The following is a 23,577-nucleotide window of genomic DNA, read 5'->3' as shown; positions in this document are numbered from 1 at the left end:
TATTCCTCTACATGGTCCATTCGAACCGGATATATGAAGATCAGCGGTTAAAATTGAAGAAAGGAATAATTAAGGATCGTCAATTAGCCGGCGTGACTTGCAGGTTTTTGCAGGACAATTAGTTGGACTGAACTCAAGCAATTTAATTGCGGTGTATTGCATTTGTTCTTATTAATATCATCACCCAACACTCAGGTAATATAAATAAAACTAAATCGTCTAGAAATATCACAGGTTAGTGTATTTATTAGTATTATATTACATTAGTGCATTGTGTTAGATTGAAAATTATTTGGTACTTTGTTACATTGTGATTAGTATTTATGTAACAGTAAAAGTTTAAATTTATATTTATTATAAATAGTATAGTTAGCTTATTTGCTACATCATTTAAACTTTATTTATACAAAACTGTAGCTAATTCACATAGTTATTTTTAATGTTAGCAGGTACCTAGACATAATTATTCGTATTGTTCTTGAGTGTTAGATATTAATGCAAGTCATTGTTTGTTCAATTAACTTAATGTTATATCGAGTTACTTTTAATAGTACTTTCAATAATATAATTTGTTTGCTTCGTTAATTGGTTTGTAGAAAAGGTTTATATCATAACATTGTAGGTAACTGAACATATTGCATCATTAACTATAACTTAAAGTTATCGAACGTTAAATCATAGTTAGTTTAATTGATGCTACATTGTGTTTGTTGTTGGCTTAGTATTGTTAACTGTACAAATTATAAATCCTTTAGACACGTCTTAGGTACATATTGTTCATATTTAAATAGTATTCCTGTATCAATTCCAGGTTAAATACACTTGTCTCCCAGTATGTCCGAGGAAAGGGAATTAGTTAAGAAGCGAGGAAGCTTTAAAGGTCGATTGACTGCTTTCGTTACCTTTCTGGATTCACTCAAGGACAGAACCCTAACCAATTGTGACATGGCTGAGCTGCAGTTGCGCATAGGCAAGATGGAGTCGTTGTATGAGCAGTATGATGAGGTACAGTTACGTCTGGAATGCCTTGTCGAGGACATTAAATTTCAATTTGCCGAACGTTCTGATTTTGAGTCTCTTTATTATAAATCCTTGTCCAGGGCACAGAATATTATCAGTGACTATAATAAAGATAATGAGTCGATGGAAAGTTGTAAGGGTAGTCACACTAATGTGCATAAGCCAGTTAAGTTGCCAACAATCCAGTTACCTAAGTTCAGCGGTTTATATACGAATTGGCTAGAATTCCGTGACACCTTTAGTAGTCTCGTTCATTGCAATGATAGCATTGACGAAATTAATAAATTTCACTACTTGAGAGCATCTCTTGAAGGGTCAGCTGCGGTAGTTATCAATTCTATTGAGTTTTCTTCGAGTAATTATTCTGTGGCATGGCAGTTGTTATGTGATCGGTTTGATAACAAAAGATTACTCATACAAAATCATGTGTCTGCTTTATTTAATATTGAAAGCATCATAAAGGAGTCTTCTGTTGCATTAAAAACTCTAATTGACTTAATAAATAAAGACTTGCGAGCATTAGAGTCGTTAGGTGAGCCTGTTAAGCAGTGGGACACGTTATTGATTTATATTATGACTCGCAAGCTTGATCAAAAGACCTATCGCGAGTGGGAAGAGTGCAAAGGTAGGATAGATAAGGACAGCCCTATAACGTTTGAAGATTTCATAAAATTCCTGCGTAATCGAGCTGACCTTATTGAGACCTTAGAATTATCACGCAATAATTGTTCCCAAACATCTAATAAATCATGTCCTAAGATAAAATCCATGGTAGCTACACAGTCTCTTAATCACAGTGTAAATAACAACGAAATGTCTCGCAAAGTGTGTCCTAATTGTAACAATGATCATTCGTTAAATAATTGTCCACAGTTTCTCGCACTCAGCAATGACGCTCGATTCAAACTACTGCCCACCTTTAAGATTTGTTTTAACTGCTTTCGGTCCGGTCATTATGCCAATAAATGTAAAAAACCAGGTTGTAAACTATGCAAGCGCAGGCATAATACACTAGTTCACACCGATAATAAATGCACTGAGGTGAATACAGTTAACGGTAATTCAAATAACTCGTCACCATCTTCATCTGTACCGTCTGCTTCCACGGACACGAGTAACGTAGCATTGTCAGCAAACATTGCATCATCCCGTGATCATAAGCAGCGTGATGTGTTGTTGTCCACTGCACAGGTCAAACTGCGGGACCACAATGGTGTAGTGCACGTCGCTCGCGCGGTTCTCGATAGCGGCAGCACATCGTCATTCATCACAGACCGGTTATGCAGACAATTGAAGTTGGCAACAACGCAAGTGAACGAATGTATACTTGGTATAAATAATGTTACGTCACACGCAGGTAAATTGAGTCGTGTAAGGATGACATCGATGGACGATAGTATTACTTTCGACCTTAATTGTTTTGTTTTGCCATACATTACAAGTAATGTTCCGTGCCGCGAAGTTAATTACTCGACATTAAATATTCCGCTAAATATAACTTTAGCAGATCCTACGTTTTGCAAGCCCGCTGAGGTAGATATTCTCATCGGTGCTGATCTCTTTTGGGATTTGTTAGGATCACAAAGAATAAAGCTAGGTACCGGAAAACCAGTTTTGTATGAAACCAGTTTAGGGTGGATAGTTTCCGGTCCAATTAGTCAGAATTCTATTTCATTGTTGTGTAGTGATTTAAAATGTAATTTTTCTAAAACTGTTTATGACAATAATACTGACTTGGAAAACATTAGACCAGAATTTACGACTGGATCGGTTTGAGTAGCCGACTCAAGTCAAATGTTCAGAGACGTTACCGGAGACTCGACCTAATATATCGTTAAATGCAGTAATATTAGAATGTAAAGGTGATTATTGAATTTAACCGGTTTTCCAATTATTCTCGGCTTATACGCTCTGTAGCTTATGCGTTAAGATTTATTAAGTCATGTCAGAAGCAGTATCCTAAAACTAATTATTTGACACAGGATGAGTTGGAAGATGCACTCACTGTTGTCATTCGTAGGTGTCAGTACGAATCATTTCCCGAGTATGAACTACTTTTAAATAAAAGAAGCTTACCTCAGAAGAGCGTCCTTTTAAAATTTAATGTTTATTTAGATGACAAAAATATAATGCGAGTAGGAGGACGTCTCGATAATTCTGAATTTTTATATAATAAAAAACATCCTTGTTTATTACAGTCCACTCATCAATTTACTAAATTATTATTTTATTTTGAGCATAAAAGGCTTATGCACGCTGGCCCACAATTATTATTAGCTTCGATAAGGGAATCTTATTGGCCGATAGGGGGCCGCAATTTGGCGAAGGCTTGTTATCATAAGTGCGTTCTGTGTCGGCGCATGAAGGGTAAGGTGGTCGCACCTATTATGGGTAACTTACCGCAAGAACGGCTTCGTCCAGGTTATCCCTTCGAGAGTACGGGCGTTGATTACGCCGGCCCTATCTTGTGTGCCAGTCGTCAAGGCCGTGGATGCAGGCTGGTAAAGGTGTACATTGCCATTTTTATATGTTTTACGACTAAAGCCATTCATTTGGAACTTGTTGGCGACTTAACTAGTAAAAGTTACTTACTGGCTTTGCATCGATTTATTGCTCGTAGAGGAAAACCCGTTGATATCTTTTCCGACAACGGTACCTCATTTGTCGGTGCATGCAACGAACTATCCAAGTTTTTAAAATCGACTAGTTCGTCATTGAGTGAGGATGCAGCGAAAGATGGAATCAGATTCCATTTTATACCCGCGTATACCCCACATTTCGGAGGACTCTGGGAGGCAGGTGTAAAGTCAACAAAGTACCACCTTAATCGAGTGTTGGGAAATTGTAATTTGACATTTGAAGAGCTTTACACCGCATTAACTAAAATTGAAGCCGTCCTGAACTCTCGTCCACTGACGCCGTTGTCTTCCGATCCTGCCGATTACAGTCCGCTCACGCCAGGACATTTTCTTGTTGGGCGACCTCTCACTTCCTTAAGGCAACCTGACTTCAGCGATTGCTCTGCCAACCGCCTATCTCGCTTTCAACGCATTGAGCAGCTGCGTCAGCATTTCTGGCATAGATGGAGCAAAGAGTACATTGCAGAATTACAGCTGCGGACCAAGTGGCGTTCCTCGAAGGATGCATTACGGGTGAACACATTGGTCGTGATAAAGGAAGATAACCTTCCTCCTTTGAAGTGGAGCTTGGGACGGATTGTGGCTGTCTACCCAGGGAAGGATGGCATCGCTCGAGTAGCTGATATAAAGACATCCACCGGAGTTGTTCGACGCGCATTTAACAGGATCTGCCCGCTGCCGGTGTCTTCGGATTAATTTGGTTGAAACCGTTGCTTTCAACGCCCGGGGCATGTTGAAGCGCCTAGCCGTTGCTTCATAGCAACCTTTCCAACGGCCTATTTAGGCTCGTAATTTTAAGGAAGCATATTAATGCACGTTATGTCGTCACTTGCTCTTCATCATTTGCTCTGTTAACACCAAAATTATATATCTCCATTGTTTGAGTATTTCTCCAGTTCTTTTATTCCTGCAAGACCTCATATTCCTCTACATGGTAGTTTTATCAGTAGCCAAATAATGTTTTTGCTAATATCTTTTGAGCAAACTGTATATCCCGATTTTCAATATAAAATTTTCTATGAAATAAGGCAATATTCTCAAATATTTTGAGAGCAAATAAATTACGTTTCAGTTTAAAGGAATCGTGTTATGTTCTTGGAAAATACTGTTATTAATTGTTACGTGAGCCATTATTTGTAAACGGAGACTGAATGGTGGAGCAAATTATTAAGTTAAATGAATTTTTACTTTAATACGATTATAATAATTATCATTTTAGATTAATAGTTTTCTTGTCAGGTATTGTGGTGATTGTCGAACATATACCTAAGTATTAAATTCGAATCATTTAGGCTGACGCATTTACCACTGCTAAGCAAAGCCCAAAATTTGCAATAATTTCCCTGTTTTACTTTTAAAACTTGCTAATTTGCAACTCCTATGAAACTACTCGTGTCTTTTCTTAGCTCAACAAAAGGAAGCAGGTACAAACGGACTTCTTAATGTCTCATTAATAAAACTGAAAGCGAACTTGTTTCTACCTTAAATACTTAAATGTATTTTGAAGAAGAATATGGACTATATCCTTTTTTATGGGATAGGAGGTAAACGTGCAGATGGATCACCTGATGGTAAGCGATCACCGTCGCCTACGGACACTCGCAGAGGCACTCACAGAGGAGTCACAAGTGCGTTGCGGCTTTTTAAAAAGGAATACGCTCCTTTATTGAAGACTTGAAGGTCGCATCGGTTCAAAAATAGCGCCGACGGCTGCTTATTCTATAATTTTGCTGTGCGAGGCAGAAAGTTTAATTGAGTTCTGGATGTATTTAATATGTTTATATTTATTTCTGGACTTTATTGTTTAAATAGTCATAATGCTATAACTGTGATGTGTGTAATAATTAATAAAGACCCTAACATTCCATAAATTTCTTTGTCCATTCAATTAAACAACCATTACACAATATTAAAACTAAAACTAAAAATCAATTCTAAACCGAATCATAACCTAGTTTAAAACAACAAACAAACCAAAATTCAAACGTGTATAAACCCATTGAAAACTAAAGCCAAACTTTTGGGGCAAAATTCATCCGCAATACTAGTCCCCAACTATTAAGGTTCCACCTACATGTGTGAGCAAGTAAAAGCTGGGGCCTACTACGAGTAAAATACTCCGAAACGTAATTTCGTTATGAGTTTATTTTTTTATGGAATTGGGGGCTAACGATTAGACGGGTCACCTGATGGTAAGCGATCAGCGCCATTTATTTTCTAACACTTTTATATTTTAACTCAATTTGCAATTAACACTAAAAGTCAACTGTTGGAATGTATACCTTTTCTATGGAATAGGATTTTCAATACTCAACACTATTTTGAGGAGATTGCAGTTTTAAAACATTAAACTCCATCGAGGAAACGCTGTTGTTTGGTATTTATCAAATGTTTATTTCCTTAGTCTGTTTTTAGCTCACCCGCGGGAAGAATAGAGGTGGTGATAAAATGTATTCTAGTCAAGCACAATTCTACAACAACAAGTTTGGTATCTGTCATTTGATTCCTTAGTTGGTCTTTAGCGCACCTGCAGGAAGAATAGGGGTGATGATAAAATGTACTCTACACTACTCTTTTGTCTACAAATACTTAAATTATAGAACGCATACGAAGAATCTAAACCATGTTATGGCATAAATTATTAGTTCGATAGCAAAATTTCGTTTCGAAGAATTGTATTAGGCCCTCAAAACTAGACTGGACGCCGTGTACCGTGTTGTTAGCGTCGACGGCATTAATATTGCCTCATTAATGAACAAGCCAGCTGATAGTGCCAAATAGTGTAGCCCTAGCCTTATGCATAGATTTGTTGATTAGATTTAGTAGCCATGGTTGAGCGGTTATGATGGTAACTGTTGAGTAAGGGACTTCAATTTCTATCCTCGAAATAAGCAGTTTTTTGGTTTGGTACCTAATTTGATTTAAATGTGGATTTTGGTTTTTGGCAAGATATCTTTATTTTTGGCATAGAATATCTTTATTTTTATGAAGCATCATATCTAACTTATACATCCAGAGGAGAATAAAACAATATTAGTTTTACTACAGAGTACTAAATCATAAGAAATTATTAACATTTCCGAATATATTAAAATATATTACAGAAACCAAGTCAGGAACCACAAAACTTTGAATATTACCAGAAATCTCATTAATTAATCTATCGAAAATGTCGTAGCGTATCGAAGGACCATCGAAGGACTGCAGTTCGATTCTGGTCACGTACCATCGGCTTGGCACTCACCAGCGTCGGATAACTAAGTTTTATGCCCGGCTTTACTCGCTAATGCCTTTACGCCACTTTGGGGCAATGGTATTTGATTTAAGACCAGCCCAACCTATTTAAGCTTAACTTTTTTTGGGGTTAGCCAAGTTTGAATAATGATACCTTTTGTTGTATGAGAAGTTGTTAACTAACGAACTCTAAGGAAACTATCCTCTATACATTTTCTTTTCGACCCAACGCTCTTGAATTTCAATAAGACTTTTATAAGGTATCTGTTTTATGTTACCCTTGCGTACCTATATTTTTTCCCAGATCCTTACTTATCATGAAATCTTCGCAGCTATAACCTGAATTTCATACTTTATTTTACCCTTTTCAAGAACACGTAGACGCTACCAGCTTATTTAGCTTCCAATTCAATCTAAGGCCTGTTTACACCTAAACGTCCGAAAAAAGCCGCTTCTGAAAGTCGTAAGCGCAATTTTTCACCGTCTTCGAAACCTGACCGTCAGGGGTGTAACCATTTGTCTTATTCTCATATTTCCCCCGAGAGAGCCTTTATGCGATTTTTTTAGCTGAAGATAAATTTAGACAGCCCTGCGACTGTTGCAAATTATAATGCTGGCCTCTGGATGTGCGTCTGATTTTTTTTCTTTTTTTGAATTGTTTCGTTTTTTTTTTTGAAATGAGATTGATGCTATTTTAGTTCTTGGGACTTTAGAATTAAGAATAAGAATTGTTTGAAGTATTATATATAAATCATCGTGCTTGATGTATGCACGAGCTCATTTTTTAAAGGGCAATATGTATATTTGATGCATTGGGCATTACGATAGAAAACAAAACTTGTATTTTTTTTTTGTTTTCAGGTATTCACAAGGCAACATAATTTTTACTTGCCAAAAAAAAACATCAATAAAATACCAAACAATAATAATTTAATAAAAAAAAACCAAACGCAAATAAAATAAAATTCCTAAATCACAAAACGACTATCAAATAAATCTCAGAGGAAAAGCGTCAAAACGTATGTATACTTAATGTTGAAATTACAATGTAGCTCATTTTGCGTCCAATTCGCTGTGCAATGGCCGTTGGAAAAAATAAATTCGTATGAGAGGGAACGAATGGTGCGTGAAAAGGTACTTCCGTTGGTAACGAGTGTGTTTTATCATATTATATTAAAATATTTTTGAGATTGAAGGATCATTGCCTTAGGGGATTTGCTAGGAGAATTTTTGCTTTTTATTGCTTTTTTCGCTAGCTTCAGCTCCGTCCTATAGCCTAAGCTGAGTCAATGGAATCTGAATTTACTTTAGACAAAGAGTGCGTCATCTTGAAGTAGGGAAAACTACTGTTTCATCTTTTAATTTTAAAATGATGTTTTGTTTAAATGTATAATTTTGAAATTAAACATTTAAAGTCATATTTTCTATCTTAATGCCCACTGCATCAAAAAGTAGGTAATTCACTTTTTTCATATAATTTTTTATACGATATTTGCCAGTAGTTTCTGAATATAAATCGCGGCTAATTAATTATTTAAAGCTCTACCAACGTTTACAATCCTTACAGCCGTACTCAGATGCATTCAATTATTATTTAAACTATCCATTGGTAACGATTTTTTATCGAAAACAGTTGTTAAGGCCTGGGTTAAATAACCATTTAATGACTCTGAATACAGCGGTAAGAAATTAACTGTAATACATTACTAAGTACCACATTTATTTACAGAGCTGTGTAAGTAATGAGATTTGAAAATCTAAAAGATCTTCCACAACACTATTTACTATTCAAATTGCAATTTTTGAGAATGCCACTAAAAATTTAAAACACAAATTGGTATTTCCATAATCAGAGAAGTCCCACTAAAATTGTTCTCTGCAGAGAAAATTAGTAAAATAGCAGCTTCCAAAACTTAATTTGATTCACTACAGAACGCGCAGGATTTAAAAAGCCCCGATATGAAACTATGATATATTCGAAAAAGTTTATAATTCTAGTCCAAGCTTTGTAACAACAACGTCAAGCCTTTTTATCCCCGAAGGGATAGGCAGAGGTGTACATTACGGCATGTAATGTCGCCTTTCGATGTACATTGTACATTCACTTTTCACCATTTGCGTTATAAGTCTACCTTACCTACCCCTTCGGGGATTAAAGTCGTGACGATATGTGTTATCAGTCCCATGTAATAGGGGGTGAGTCTATTGCCATATACTGAACACAATTCCGGACTCTGTGCTACTACTGAGAAATTTTCGAAAACCGAAAAAAATACAGTATTCTTTTGCCCGACCGGGGAATCAAATCCGAGACTCCTTGTCCGGCAGTCGCACTTGCGACCACTCGACCAACGAGTCAGTCCAAACTTTGTAATTCCGAGTAAAAACCGCCAAGCTTCGTTTTGTTTAGTGAACAGATTAAAATTTTATTACTATAAAGGTTCTGTATATAAGTTTGTAATTGTTTTCCTGAAACAAAATTATGTACTGTTTGGCCTTCGTGAGTTTTCGAGTAAATAAGTATTGTTTGCTCAATGAATAGGTAACTTCTATGGCACGGTCGTTGGGAACATTTTCAAGGATCCCTGTTCATGGGAACGATAAAGTTGTACCTTGTACATACAATATTGTTTGAAGGTTGATACTAAAAGTAATGGTATGTTGGTAATCACTGCTAAGACTTTTATTGTTACATAGATATGTATAGGAAACATTATTGTTATAATTAGGTTCGTGTTTTTAATAGTTTATGGTAAAACGATGTTAGGATTGGGTAGATGACTATTTTTTATTTGAATGTCCGTCTTGTAGTTATAATAAAATATTAGACAATTTTTTTTTATATATATGTAAGCAAATAATACATAAGATATATTGATGTAAAGTAGTGCTTGACTTCACTTCTAGGTACGTTTTATAATATAATATGTAGAAATGATTACTCCTAAACTTTGATTCGTTTTATCTAAGTATTGTTATCTTATATGATTTTTTATTTATTTAAGACCAAAGAACCTTTGCCCTATATTAAACGTATGAAGTGTACGCCTCACAACATGTCCTTTCTATTAATTTACTTGTATGTTACATACACTATGAAACACTTAATCATCCTTGTGCCTAGATGCTTATCAGCAAGGAAAATGGTATGTAGCCTTCACTAGAAGATAACAAACCCCACTTTACTCAAATAGATTCATATAATATCCCAACATCTGATATGTTTATGTTTTGAGGTTTCAATTTGCTTTCAATTGTTTTACTTATATGGGTGTAGAGGAATATGTGTTGTAAGTATCAGGTAATCCGGAGCTGCGGACTGCCTAGCGGGTGGTTTTTATTCAGTAAGAGTCTAACACTCCGACATGCCTTGCCTAAGGCGGGAGATGTCATTGGATGATTGCCCCATCAAAAAAATGGTATCAGGTAATAAGTATTATGGTTCTTGATAATTTATTTTACGATACATGTACCACTTTTTGTGTGGTAGTAACGTAAAAATGTAATACAGCTTTTTATTGAGATAAAAATAATAGTTACAATAGATTGGTTCAGAGTTAATGTCAGAACTCTGTGCAGTGATCGTGAATAGAACCAACGATAGTTCGTAACTCGACGTTCAATTGTAACACTTAAAGTTAACTGCTTTACAGTTAACTTTTGTGTGTCAATGCAATGTAAAGTTATGTGAAGTACATTGTAGTTCGCTTTTTTTGTTTCAAAATTTTAATACATAGTTACATATGTGAGCAGTGAAGATGCATCAACATATTTTCTAAGAGTAACATCACACTAACAGCCTTTAAGTGACCACTGGCAAAGGCCTATTCTCGCATGGAGAAGGTTTGAGCATTAATCGCCACGCTTGCTTAATGCGAGTTAATGATACCAAATTTGTAATTTGAAATTATAAGCCTAGCACCGCGCCCTCATGCATGAGAAGCGTGAGTTTTAATCCTCTGGGCCACGTGGTGGCCATATTTTATAATAGACTTACATAATTTTTTTAATAAGGAACAAGTACATTAGATTATTGTGATCACTAACTCACTGAGAAAAAATTGTCCACAAAATTATCAGGCATGACTCTCATACAATAGTTTGCTTGTCTTGCGATAAGAAATTAAGTCCTCTATACCAAGGCAACCACTATTTTGTTACGTTATTCCTTATATCCCCATTTTTACATAGTATTATTACTATATTCAAAATATACAATATACTTCACAAGATTTTATTAAGCCACTAAAATGGCGCATAAAAATTTACTAGAAATATCCTGTACTGTACGAGGCAATGTGATAACAAAACAGGGGTAGCGGCATTTTATCGGCACCAGAGTGTTGTACAAAATATCGTCTTTCGACCCAATAAATCGAATGTGTGGATTTCTACCGAGATTACCGGAATACGAATCACTTTTTACCGAGATGTAGATTTACACTTAGATTCACAAAATTTTATTACTAAGACCGCATTTGTGTTGACGGTACTAAAATTTTTAGAGAGGTCTCAAGAACACAAAGTACTTGGATATCTTGTATTTTTTGTGTTTAGTTATTACGTGTTTATTACGGTTCTTTATCCAAATGATCCTTAATCTGTAGGACCTAAGAGTTCTTCGTGTAATTTTCGTCGTCTGTTTTACAACCGAATAAAAATTGTACCTACCAATGAAGCACAAAAAATAATGTAAGATCAGATATAAACAAGATAACTAACGCTAAAGATACTATGTTTAGGGGTCAACGTTTTTAATTTATTATCATAAATTAGCTTTTCACTGCCGGCTCACCTCGCACAGACCTAGGAAAAATCTTTTATAACTCTCCATTCTAGATTTAATTAAGAAACTATATCTAAATACAAAATTATCTTATTATGTATAGAAATCAATTGCTCTTCGTTAGTCTCACTAAAACCGTAAAACTGCTAGACCGATTTGATCTTGAATAATTTGTGCGGATCCTAAGGTTAAAAAGGTGAGAAAAAAATGTGTGAACCCGTACGAAGTTTACTGAGTCAGCTAGTAACAATATAAAAACACCACATTACGACGTGCCATTCACAATATTAATAAAAACACATACTTACTATTGTCCACAAAGAAACAATTCAATAAATAAGCAGAACAAAGTATAAAACAGTTATTAGGTCATAGGACCTCCATATAAGCGCGGATGCCTAACTTTAGTGTCCCTACCATCCACAGCAGTATTTTATTACGGACCATCCAGAGAGCAGTAAAATAAAATCTGTATTATTATGAAGCTTGTTGCTGTAAAGTATTACTTGGGGAATATTTTGTTTAGTGTACTTCATTTGGGAACTGTGCCCTACATATTGTCTCGGTTTTTTGTTCGAGTCCTAACACAAATTGTATCATTTGTCTGTTTTGGTTTCATTACCTATGTGCCTAGATAGTATTATTATTTTATGTTGTTAATTTGTTCATTATGTAGTGTTTATCACCCATAAACTATGAGCTTTTATTAAAGTGTTCGACCATTTATAAGATTTAACGCTATGGAAGAAAGGCCGAATATTGCCATATCCGATAAGTTTGCTAACAAAACTAGTAAAACAAACGATGATATTATGGTCTCACTTTAGATTTAGTAAGAGTTTTCTCGCCTCGCCCAAGGTAAGCGAAGTTATTGAATGATTATCCCCCCTTAAAGGAAAAAATAGTTTCACTTAAACCTTAACTCAGCAACTTCAATGTTTACTAGTCGTCTCTAAAACATTATTTTGTTTCTTTACTCCGCCGTTGATTCGGCTCAATAGCTGTACTTAAGACTTTAAATATCGCATTGGAACGCATCAAACTCCCGTGGGTACCGAACGCAACGGTTCAAACTTCAGAAAGTCGAAGAAACTCGAAATCACTTGAGAAACTCCAGCTATAAATTTTGTTGGAACACTTCAAAGTATTTCATAAGGAAAATTGTAAATAAATTCGGATGGGTACAGGGCTGGTGGGGCTTAGTAATCAACGAAATAAACTTGGGGAGAACAATTAAACTACTGTACTCCATTCTAACTGCGTAAATGATAAGAATGTAATGTAAACCTTATAGGTGTTAAATTAATATTGTATAGCGGCATTACGTGCCGTAATGTGCACCTCTGCCTACCCCTTCGGGGATAAAAAGGCGTGACGTTGTGTGTGTGTGTGTGTTAAATTAAATAGTCCTTAAATAGTCGATGATTTGCAAAAAAATCCTAGATAAACAAGCATGTAAAGTTTAGATCTTAGAGTAGGCTGCGCGACGTTGCCGTGTCTGGGCACGCTACTCAGTTTATGATAAAGAGGCCCTCTGTGACTTCGGACATTCGGTGTATGTGAATAAACCGTGATTTTTAGTTGAGTTTAGATATGAAGGGCACAGGAAAAGAAGGCGCTCATTAACATTCTCATTGATTTGAGTAATCAAGTAATTAGACCTAAAATCTCAATTTTCTCATAAAAAGTACATAGAATATCATATTTAATCATGTACACAATGAACCCCACATATATTTCTCAATTGCTGATATTTTTTTTTTTACATTAACTTAGTTATTAAATTACACTTTAAGTTTTCATTGCCAAAGTCCCAAATGTAACTGGAAAGAAGGTGTTCATTGTCGCAATGAGCTCCTTTTTGTATATTATTGAAATGGTTATCACAAAAAATGTTATTGATTTATAATAAGGTAAAATGAAACAAAGTATTAAATGGCCACAATATTAAATATAAAAACAAATATTAAATATTAAATAAATAAATATTAAATATATATTATATATCAAATATTAAATATATAACATATTAAATAAACAAAATGGCCACTATTGAGCGCGTTCTTTATTACAACCGGTGCAATGGTCGCGTTCTAACATTGTTTCATAGACAATGAGCGCCTTTATATTTGGTTTGAAATGAAATGAGCGCGTTTTATTCTAATGTTGGATATTTTTATATGGACTTAACGTGGAATCAGCCCCTTTTTCCATTTTTAAGATAACGTAGTTAGATTGGCCGTTTAAAAACAAGGTCATTGGTAAAGTTTAATACAAAATGGAAAAATTGTCGATGAGCTCCTTCTTTTCGTGTACCCTTCATATTATTTCTAATTTTTAAAACCTAAATCCTGACCTCGAAAACAATACATGGATTACATACTTTTCAAATCTAGACTATAACCAGAACAATCACTGAAAATATATAACCAACACTAAAAAAAAAATATATAAAATATATAAACAAACATGCAAAAACAAATTTCGCCAACCCTGTAAAAGAATTCAGGCAACTCCGCCGGTAATCTTCAGGGCTGAGGGGAGAGATATCGTACTATTTACTCTACCCCCCGATATTTATAATGTCGCTAGCGTTATGAATCAATTAAGATAAACTCCAGAGAGGCTGTTTGATATAGATTAAGCCAAGTTGATGTTAAGGAAGATTACCAACTTATTTTGTAACGGCACACTCGAGTAAAGATGGTGGTTTTTGTACTTTTATTCCATTTTTGTATGAATTTTGTATAAGTATCGTGGGTAAAAGCAAATAAGGTAAATTATCCAATGACTTCATCCAGTCCTGTGCGAGGCGAGAGGGAGTGTCAGACTCTTATTGAATAAAAACAACCACAGATCCGGATCTGTGGTTATGGAGCAGGGCTCCGGAACCCTGGTAACCCGCTAGGCAGTCCGCAGATCCGGGTCATAATCGTATTGTGGATTACTAACATAATTATGAAATAACGTCTGATTCTTCGCAACAGGGAAACTACCTTGCTTGATCAGTCTACGACATCGAAACTACGACATCGTCAATAGGTGTGCTTATCAATAGTTGGTGCATCAGTGGAACCAAAAATATAACAGACACACATCAATGTTCCCCACTGAAAAAAAGAGAATATAAAAAAGCTACTTTCCCTAACAACCAAAACCTCTCAGAACTGGATTGCATATGAATCGTAGATCACAAAAAACAACATAAAAATTGACGAAAAGTCGAGGCTGGATAACAAAAGGTATCGAAAATATGCCACAAGAATACTTATATCACAAAAACTCCCGGGAGCTACGCACGCAAATCTCTACAATGCGCTGACGCCGTGCCGTGTAACCGCTTGCAAATAAGAGGGGTGACACGGGAGTGTGTTTGGAATAGACACGTTGTTGACAGATCTGATATAGACCAACAAAAAAATTTGCAGCACATTACTTAGTAAAAAACCATCAATCATCCATCATGAAAAAAATGTCTTTTGATTGTTAGAGAAGGGGTGGTAACCTAGAAAAATTGCTACCGACTGGCAAGGTGAACGAAATGAGACACAGAGACCGAAGCTTCATGTGCTGGACGGATCATATCAGCGCCACTCTAAACACTAACAACGGTCTGCTATGGTATTCACGCAGCCGAAGACAGGACAAGATGGCGAACGATAATCCGTGAGAAAGTAATCCCTCACGGTCACGATGGTCACGGGCCTCAACATTGAGGACAAACGAGGCAAGAAGGAGCATTAGGATAGTAAAAAAGTTGGTTAAATTAATTCATTTTCATGGAAAACATGCTATACCTTGTTTGTAAAATTTTAATTTGTCATGAAAACAGCTAGTACTTTTAATTAACTTAATATAAATACACGATACGAAACCCTGTACGTAGCATAATGAACAATACCAATTATTGTTAAACGATTAAAGTTTTTAGTATCTGAATCGGAAAACACAAAACAAAATGGAGCGTAATACAAAATGCATGCAATAGCGAATCAAAAACAGTTTCAAACATTGCATCGTTGCAACAATCCCCGTTGAAACATTTTATGAAACGCGCCGTTCCGTTCGAAGTAACCGTATATTTTCAACGCACGAGAGGTCTCCGCATTATTTCGGGTTTATGCCATTTTATAAACGAGATAAAACCGTCCAACGAAGGCATGGGAGAGATTATAATATTATCCTGAGATATGAGAATTTTCACGAACGGTTTTCAAACGGAGTCATGGGCCATTGGGTTTAAGTTGGTGAGAAAAAATAAATGTGAAATGGTGACAATGAGAACGCACAACGAGACAAAATGTAGCCTCTGTACTTTATTGTATTCACACAATTTAACGTTAGTGGTGAGTCTCCTACTCATGTGGATGTAGTGTGGAATACGTAGTATTTTGGGGTTAACCCCGTCTTCTTACGTAGTGGGAAATTTTCTTGGAAGTTCATGAGCTTTTTAGGGTTAAGATATTGTTTTGTCAGTTTATTTGGGGTGAGAACTGAGTGAATTACTTTTTTTCGTTCTCGTATTTTTCAGAAAAGAGTATGACCTACATTGAATAAACTAGCTGCACGGTTGGTGCGATGGTTAAGCAACTGGCTGCCGTGCAACGTGCTGCGGGTTCGATTTCTGCACGGAGCAACTCTTTATGCGACCTATCCTCGTCATCGGTATGGCAATTGTATGTTTACGCATCCACGATACAGGAGAAAATCTAAGGGCTCAAGATATCGTATCTTAAAAAAACCAAGAAGATTTACCTGACGCCTGTCTATTACTGCATTTTTATATAATTTATTATGTGATTTTAGTTCAATGCGAGCACTAGTGCTATTTCATGTCTTAAAATGTTATTCTTCTTACTCTATTTGCTTATTTACTCAATTGATTAACTGTAAATTAACCAATATCGAACGGAATCTAAATTAAATATTTCAATTGAAAACACAAACACATCAACACGTCACCAACACATTGTACATTTTAGAAGCAGTATAATACAAATATGGCGCCCAGAGTACACGTAATATGCAATAACACTACAGAGTATAAGCAAAGCGGCCATTTTGAATTTTTATTTTTCCTGCTGAGGGAAATTTCACAGCACACCGGATAGCTATGAAAACCTTTGTGTTCCACGAATGTGGGGAAAAAATTAAATAATAATCTTTCGTACGAAAATGGGTTTCTGAAATGCTTTTAAGTAGGTACTTGTACACAAAAACTGGAAAAGTTAAAAACGAATTTCGTAAAATTTGGCGAAAAGTAAATTGTATGTAAGTACATACTATGAAAAACTCGATTAACAGAAGACTATTAAGAGAAATTACTATAAAGAAGTTTTCCTGTCTTACTGATCCACAAAGCTGTCCATAGCCAAACAATGAAATTATGACATCATAAGAAATCTATAAATGGTAATAATACAACAATAGCGATGATGACGAGGTATGAAATACTAAAAAAAAAAATTTTTTATCAATCATTTTCAAACACTCAACCATTCTTACTACCAAACAACCGCAACAGCCGGCGGCTCAAATAAACCAACCAATCAAAACGCCAAAACACTCTCGTTTCGATTACTTTAAACGTAAAGCAAACTCATACTAACGTTACAGAATCACATCAACAAACATACTAACACCCATTGTCCCATTCACACTACAAAAACTAACATACGAGACATTGTGACGTCCTTAGTACGCGGGTGTTCACTGTTCACATATAAACAGCACAATGACAATAGTTTGACAGAATTGCCTTTGATTATGAAAGGGGTATGACATGACATTCATTGAATATTGATTTGTTCGATGAATGAGTACTGTTGTGGAGAGTGGGGTTGTGTATTTTATTTTATTGTGGTTAATATTGTTTCGATTGTAATGTGAAGTATAGTGTTTCTATTAGACCACTACTTATATTTTCACGACATGAAAAGTAATTTGTCAAAAACGAATTGCTCTTGGTGCAAATTAATCACACTTATTTGTTTACGGTATAAGCCAGTAAACGTGCAGATGGATCACCTAGTGGTAAGCAATCGTCACTACCCATGGACACTCGAAACACCAGAGGCATTAGAAGTGCTTTGCCGGCTTTTTGGAGGTTAGGAATTTAGGAGTGTTTCGTTTTTTTTCTGTCATGGATTAAATTTAGTACATAGGCACAAAAATTTTGTCTCATAAAAAATAATACTTCTTTTACATTATGTATTAATTCTGTAACACCGTTCTCCTTACAAGTACAATCAACGAAATAAACGTTTACTAAACGTCAATCGCGATGTACTATCGACTTGATTGACAATATACGATACACGCTCATTCTACGAAGTTTATACTATTCGAGATAAGAGTAGAACGCTCTCCTATCAATAATATTGTATGTCGTAATATTATTATTACTGTCTTCGCAATCAAGAATATATAGTTTGTTATGGCTGTGAAATTGGTGGATGAGATGACTGATAAATAATATGATTCTTTGTGTAATATTTAGTTTATGTTGTGGGCGAATGGAAATTTTATGGTTGGAGAGAAAATATGCTTTTCTTTTGGGATTTACACAATATTTGCCCAATTAAGTACTGTGACATATTTGAATTTTTTCTAATGAAAATACTTTACATTTTATAGTAAAACAATTTCTTTTGCAACACAGATGCCTTATATAAAATTCCAGAAGCTCAATCAGTCAGTCTGTTTACTCTTGTTTTTTTTTTTCAGTTTTTAAAAGTTAATATATAGCTAGAAAACAACTTCTTATAAAAAATACATTATTGTGGAAAATTGTATAAATTGTATAATATATTTGAAGCAAGGCAATTTTATTATGATATTTATACATATAGGTACAGTAAAGCTTAAAAAACAATATAAAACTGAGATCTATACAATAAACACCTACGTATGTAGCGAACACTTGAGAGGCGCGGGTACGGACGTCCGTTGTCGTCGGCGGTCATCGCATGACTGCGCTAATTGCCCTACTTTGTGACACCATGTGCATTGTGCTGGCAACACCTCTGTGTGTTTCTTTCTTTTTCGAGCCTCTGGAATTTTATATAAGAACTTCTGTGTTGCAAAAGAAATTGTTTTACTATAAAACGTGTAGTATTTTTATTTGAAAAAAGATCTAGATATTTTATTTCATTTACATTTGAGTGATTTAAATGTGGCAGAACCATTTTTCGGCACGAATGGGCTGGCTCGACCAAAGTGATACCACGATATAACAGAAAACCGACGTGAAATAACGCTTGCGATGTGTAAGTGAAGTTGCTGGAGGTCCATTAACACCATAATTTTTAACCTCGAACGGTTTCTGAATAATTTCTTTATTGTACAAAAAATATATGTATAATGTAGAATACATAACACTCACTATTCACCAGTTGTGTTATGTATTCCGTGTAATATAGGTGAGCCTACCTACAATTTATGTTTTTCGATTTCAGAACTCATTTTCTTGCACATTTTTTTTCAAAAAATCCCATCACAAAACTAAATAGTACAAAAGTGTCCCCGACAGATTAACGCACACTCCGCCGGTACTAGGAGCCTTTAACGAGCAAGGTGCTCGTCACTTCCGCGTGACTGGAAGTTTATCGCTTTGAACTCAACTCAGTAACAAAACACGGATTTTTCTACACACTTTTTTATCCTTGAAAGTAAGGATCCGCCCTGAAATGATTTTGAAAGAAATTTCATGTGACGGATTTTTTTGTTAGTTGCCAATGACCTTGTGGATATTGCTTTTTCATGGTTTTGCTTAGAAAGAAGTATTGGAGGAAACTTGGGTTCTTTTTGAGTCGTTCATTGACCTGGGTTGTACTAAATAGTATGTTTTGAGGTTGGGAGTTTTTTTTTTAATAATTAGCGTCATATTATCTTGCGTTATTGCTATCCTATTCTGTTATAAGTTCATTTCAAACGAATTATTCGACTGCACAGTAGGCGCGATGGCTGGACAACCAGCTGTCGCGTAATGTGCAGCGGGTTTGATTTCCACGAGGTGCAATTCTTTGTGTCATTTGTATGTGAATTTTTATGTTTGTAAAAGTACTAGTGTGGGTTACACCACGTTTAAAAATATATATTAAGAAGAGAATTTACTAAAAGAGTAGGTTTGTGTTGTGCCGAATAATTTAATCAATGATTTAATGAATTTAATTACATTACAGGTATATCATTATACCAAATAACCAAGCTACCAAAAATAAACCTCCTCTCAACCCTTACCAAAAAAGGGATACTTTAATCTTCAAATACTCAACGTCCATTAGAAAAGTACCTTACTTAAAACGCAACAAAGTGTATTTCTGTACAACAAAAGGGAAAAATAAAATAATGGACAGCCATCATACGGTATCGTATATAAGTTTTAAGTGCGTCCCCAATAAAAAAGATCGTAAAGCTTTGTAGAAGTATTGTGCTCCAAGTTTATCGTTTTGAGATCGAATCGAGATCGAAACGATATGGTTTTTAATGTTATTCGACGGGTTTTCCTGTTTATTTCGGTTCTTCAGAAGTTGTTTAAGTGTCAAGGGCGAGAACGGTCGGCAATGTCATTTGCAGGACTTTTAAGAGGTTGTAGGAAAAATTGGGTTAAAGCGTAAGGGAAACAGGAAGGAGTTGGTGTTTATTTGCGATTGATATTATATTATACATTATTATAGTATCTTATAGAAGAGAACAGTTTTGTAGTTTTTTAATAAGAGGGAAAAATCATCTAATGTTTTCCACCTTATGTGAGCGAGAGAGAGTGTCAGACTCTTATTGACTAAAAACAACCCTGTACGTCTTTGTCACTGTTTGCACTCAGAGTAAGCTATGTAGCTGTGCGAGGAAGATGCGCTCGAATATGCAATGTGTCGATAGAACGGAAGCCATAACACACATCCATAGCACGCATCCATAACACACAATACATCTTTCCATATAAAAACATAGCTGAGTCCGTTTCTACCAGTGCTAACCAATGAATATCACTTGGACTTCCACACCAACGTAGGATTGCACATTTCTAGTAGAAAAGCACCTTAAAACTAAACAAACATCCCAAAATATGCAACATTTAATTCAAAACGAAAAAAATAACACTCGCTATTCATTTTCATTCTTTTTGACAGATCGCCATCTTGTTTTTCACCCGACTGTCAGTCAGTGAGGAAAAGGGGGGAGTTTTGGTAATTGTATTGAATCATCGCGACTAACCAAGTTTGTTCACAGCCGTCTCAGTTTTGTTCGTGAATATAATGTAACAACGTTCGCCTTTAACTGGATAATGCAATTTTGTAAGAAAGCCGTCCAAGACTTTGGAAATTGAGGATATGGCTGTGATTGTGGTGTTTGGTTTTAATTTGGATTTGTTTATTAAGGTGCAAGGCTATAATTTTAAAATGGTTGTAAATGACATTGCTGTTCAAGAAGTCCTAAGTCTAATTAGTGATTTGTTCATAGTAATATTATTATTTTTTCCGAATTTTACAAAACTGTGATAAAATAAAGTTTGTGGCAATAGTTTCAAGTCATTTGGCCGTAAATTCATTTCTTATACTATTAGCATACCTGAAACAAATTGAAATTATTTTGAAGCATTTTAAAGTTTCAAAATCAAAGTCAACGCATTTATATCAATTAATCCTTAATTAGGCACTTTTGAAACGTCAAATTTAATTGTCCGTCAATCTGTCTATCAGTGACGCTCGGTGCATTTATTATAGGTTTAACTTAAGTCTAAAATAACGTAAAAATTTATGGTCACAAATTGCTACCAAGTATACCGCATCAACAACTAGCCAGCTTCCATGCCAAGTCAATTGCAGTGGACCGTGCCGAGAATCGCGAAGTTCATTATTCCCATTGAAAACTGGCATGAAACACCGCAGAGCTTACTTTTAACAGTAGTCATACAGGGTCGGACTTAGTGATAGCTCCTACTGTTTTTCTCTGAGCAATACGCAGAAAAGCGTTAACTGAAATTGCTCAATGAAAATTGTATTAGATTGAGTTGTTGCATGTTATTAGATTTTGAATGTTATTAGATTAGCTTTGCTTAGACATGTTAACCAAATTGACCAAGATCTATTCAACTGTAATTTATTTAAATAAATCTCAATTTAAAATTGATGAAATTGAAAACAAATATTTTTAAAACTTCATAAACAAAAGTTATTTGTTAATTAACTAGCTTTATTAGAGAATAATTTGAGCATAGCAACTAATTTGCTAAGTCTTTTAGGTCCTTTCTAAAGTAATTTCGAAGACAAAGCCTTAGTCTCATACCTACCCAACACCTAAGTACGTTTTAATTAATTTGTTTAATGGCCATGAAATCTGTGCCCTTGTTTTGGCCGTACGAATGATAAATACAGGTACCTTATTACTTTAAAACTCCGATTATATTATTTAAAAGATATTATCTAAATTATTTCATTTATGTAGTGAAGTTACAAATTAAAAATAGAGGAGTATTTGGTATTTTCAAACCATTTTCTGAATCTTTAAAATATGATTAAAATCGATTAGACAATTTCGCACAAGTGTTTATATAATTGGATGTTATATTGAAATGTAATCATGTTTCATTAGTAAACTTTGATTCATTTTATTTTATATAAGTATTGTTATTGAATATGACAAAATAAAAAAATATGATTCAAATATTTTCCATTACCTAACTGACGGACTAATTACATTTTTAATTTTCATACCCCGTCATCATCCCTATTATGTACCTAGAGAACGTTCGTCAACCCTTTAGCCTGAGCCTTCGAAGGTTATCCAAAAAGTTTGTGAACTTGTTGTTTTAATCAACTAAAGTTTCCGTACTCGTACAATTTCTACCTATATATGTTGGTTACGTACCTGTTACAAGGAAGTGAACTGTATGTTCTATGAAATTGGAGCCAACAAGGAAACTATTGCTTTCCCACACTTGTGAGAAGGGTGACTGCAAATTATTGTAACGTTATTATTGCAATAAACATGTAACAGTACAGTACCCTTAGTATGAGTTTGCTCTACGTTTAAAGTAATGAGCTCTGATTTGATTGGTTGGTTGTTTCGAGCGCCAATCGCGCCGAACTCTGTTTCGATGGGTTCGGTACAGTATACAATCGTTTATCATACAACAACGTTGTCACTTCTGTACTACTATTTTTATTTTTCAAAATAGTGTTTTTTTGTCAAAATACTGGATTAAGTTTATGTAATAGCACTAGATGGATAGGTAAATGGACCATGGACCTAGTATGACATTTAAAATACTTCTATATTGCTGTGCCCTAGCAGGGTCACTGCGGACTACCTAGCGGGTTTACCGGGGCTCCGGCTCAAAAAGCAGGAGTAGGAACGGGGTGGTTTTTAGTCAGTAAGAGTTTGACACTCCCCTCGCCTCGCCCAAGGCAAGAAAAGTCATTTGATGATGTTTTCCCTAAAAAAGGGTCATATATTATGTACCAATGTATTTTGTAACACATTGTAAACTACATGATTACAATAAATGACTCTAACTATGACTAATTATACTTTCTCTTCAAACATAGCTATATATTCCCATCTTCTACCAGTTTCCAATACGTATAACAAACGTAATAAACGGAGAAGTCGTCTCGATGACATAACTAACAACGTAATACAAGTTACTTCCAGCTCTGACTAACAAAACTTCTAGATGTAAGACAAAAGCTACAAGAAGAGTTTTTATCCAATTTCCAGCAAGTTAAACTTGGTCGCCCTACATACAGGCAATAATACAATTACCTAGCGCAAAACTAAGTTGCAAGTTAAATGTTCAAAGGCGGCAGATGGTAACTTAATACGCGATACGTTTCACTTAATTCGACCAAGTTGGCTTCTCTCTGGATATTGCGTTTTCACTTTTTCGTTCGTAGA

General features: G+C 35.2%; 1 protein-coding gene and 1 long non-coding RNA gene across 2 annotated transcripts in view; one reads left to right on the top strand and one right to left on the bottom strand.

Annotated features, from left to right (window-relative positions):
* Positions 1-23,577, bottom strand: part of LOC126912387 (uncharacterized) — a 39,316-nt gene that overhangs the window by 4,811 nt on the left and 10,928 nt on the right. The gene's annotated exons all lie outside the window — the stretch shown is intronic.
* Positions 3,150-4,549, top strand: LOC126912358 (uncharacterized). The gene has a single exon (XM_050704081.1). It carries the CDS (start codon positions 3,150-3,152, stop codon positions 4,353-4,355), a length of 1,206 nt encoding a protein of 401 aa, XP_050560038.1. The 3' UTR covers positions 4,356-4,549.

Source organism: Spodoptera frugiperda, chromosome 2 (genome assembly GCF_023101765.2).
Source record: "Spodoptera frugiperda isolate SF20-4 chromosome 2, AGI-APGP_CSIRO_Sfru_2.0, whole genome shotgun sequence".
Lineage (NCBI taxonomy): Eukaryota > Metazoa > Arthropoda > Insecta > Lepidoptera > Noctuidae > Spodoptera > Spodoptera frugiperda.
The sequence above is the reverse complement of the archived record's forward strand: the minus strand, read 5'-3'. Positions and strand labels throughout refer to the sequence as shown.

Coding starts and splice junctions, on each gene's coding strand:
- LOC126912358 (XM_050704081.1), top strand. CDS start 3,150: ATGCGAGTAGGAGGACGTCTCGATAATTCTGAATTTTTATATAATAAA.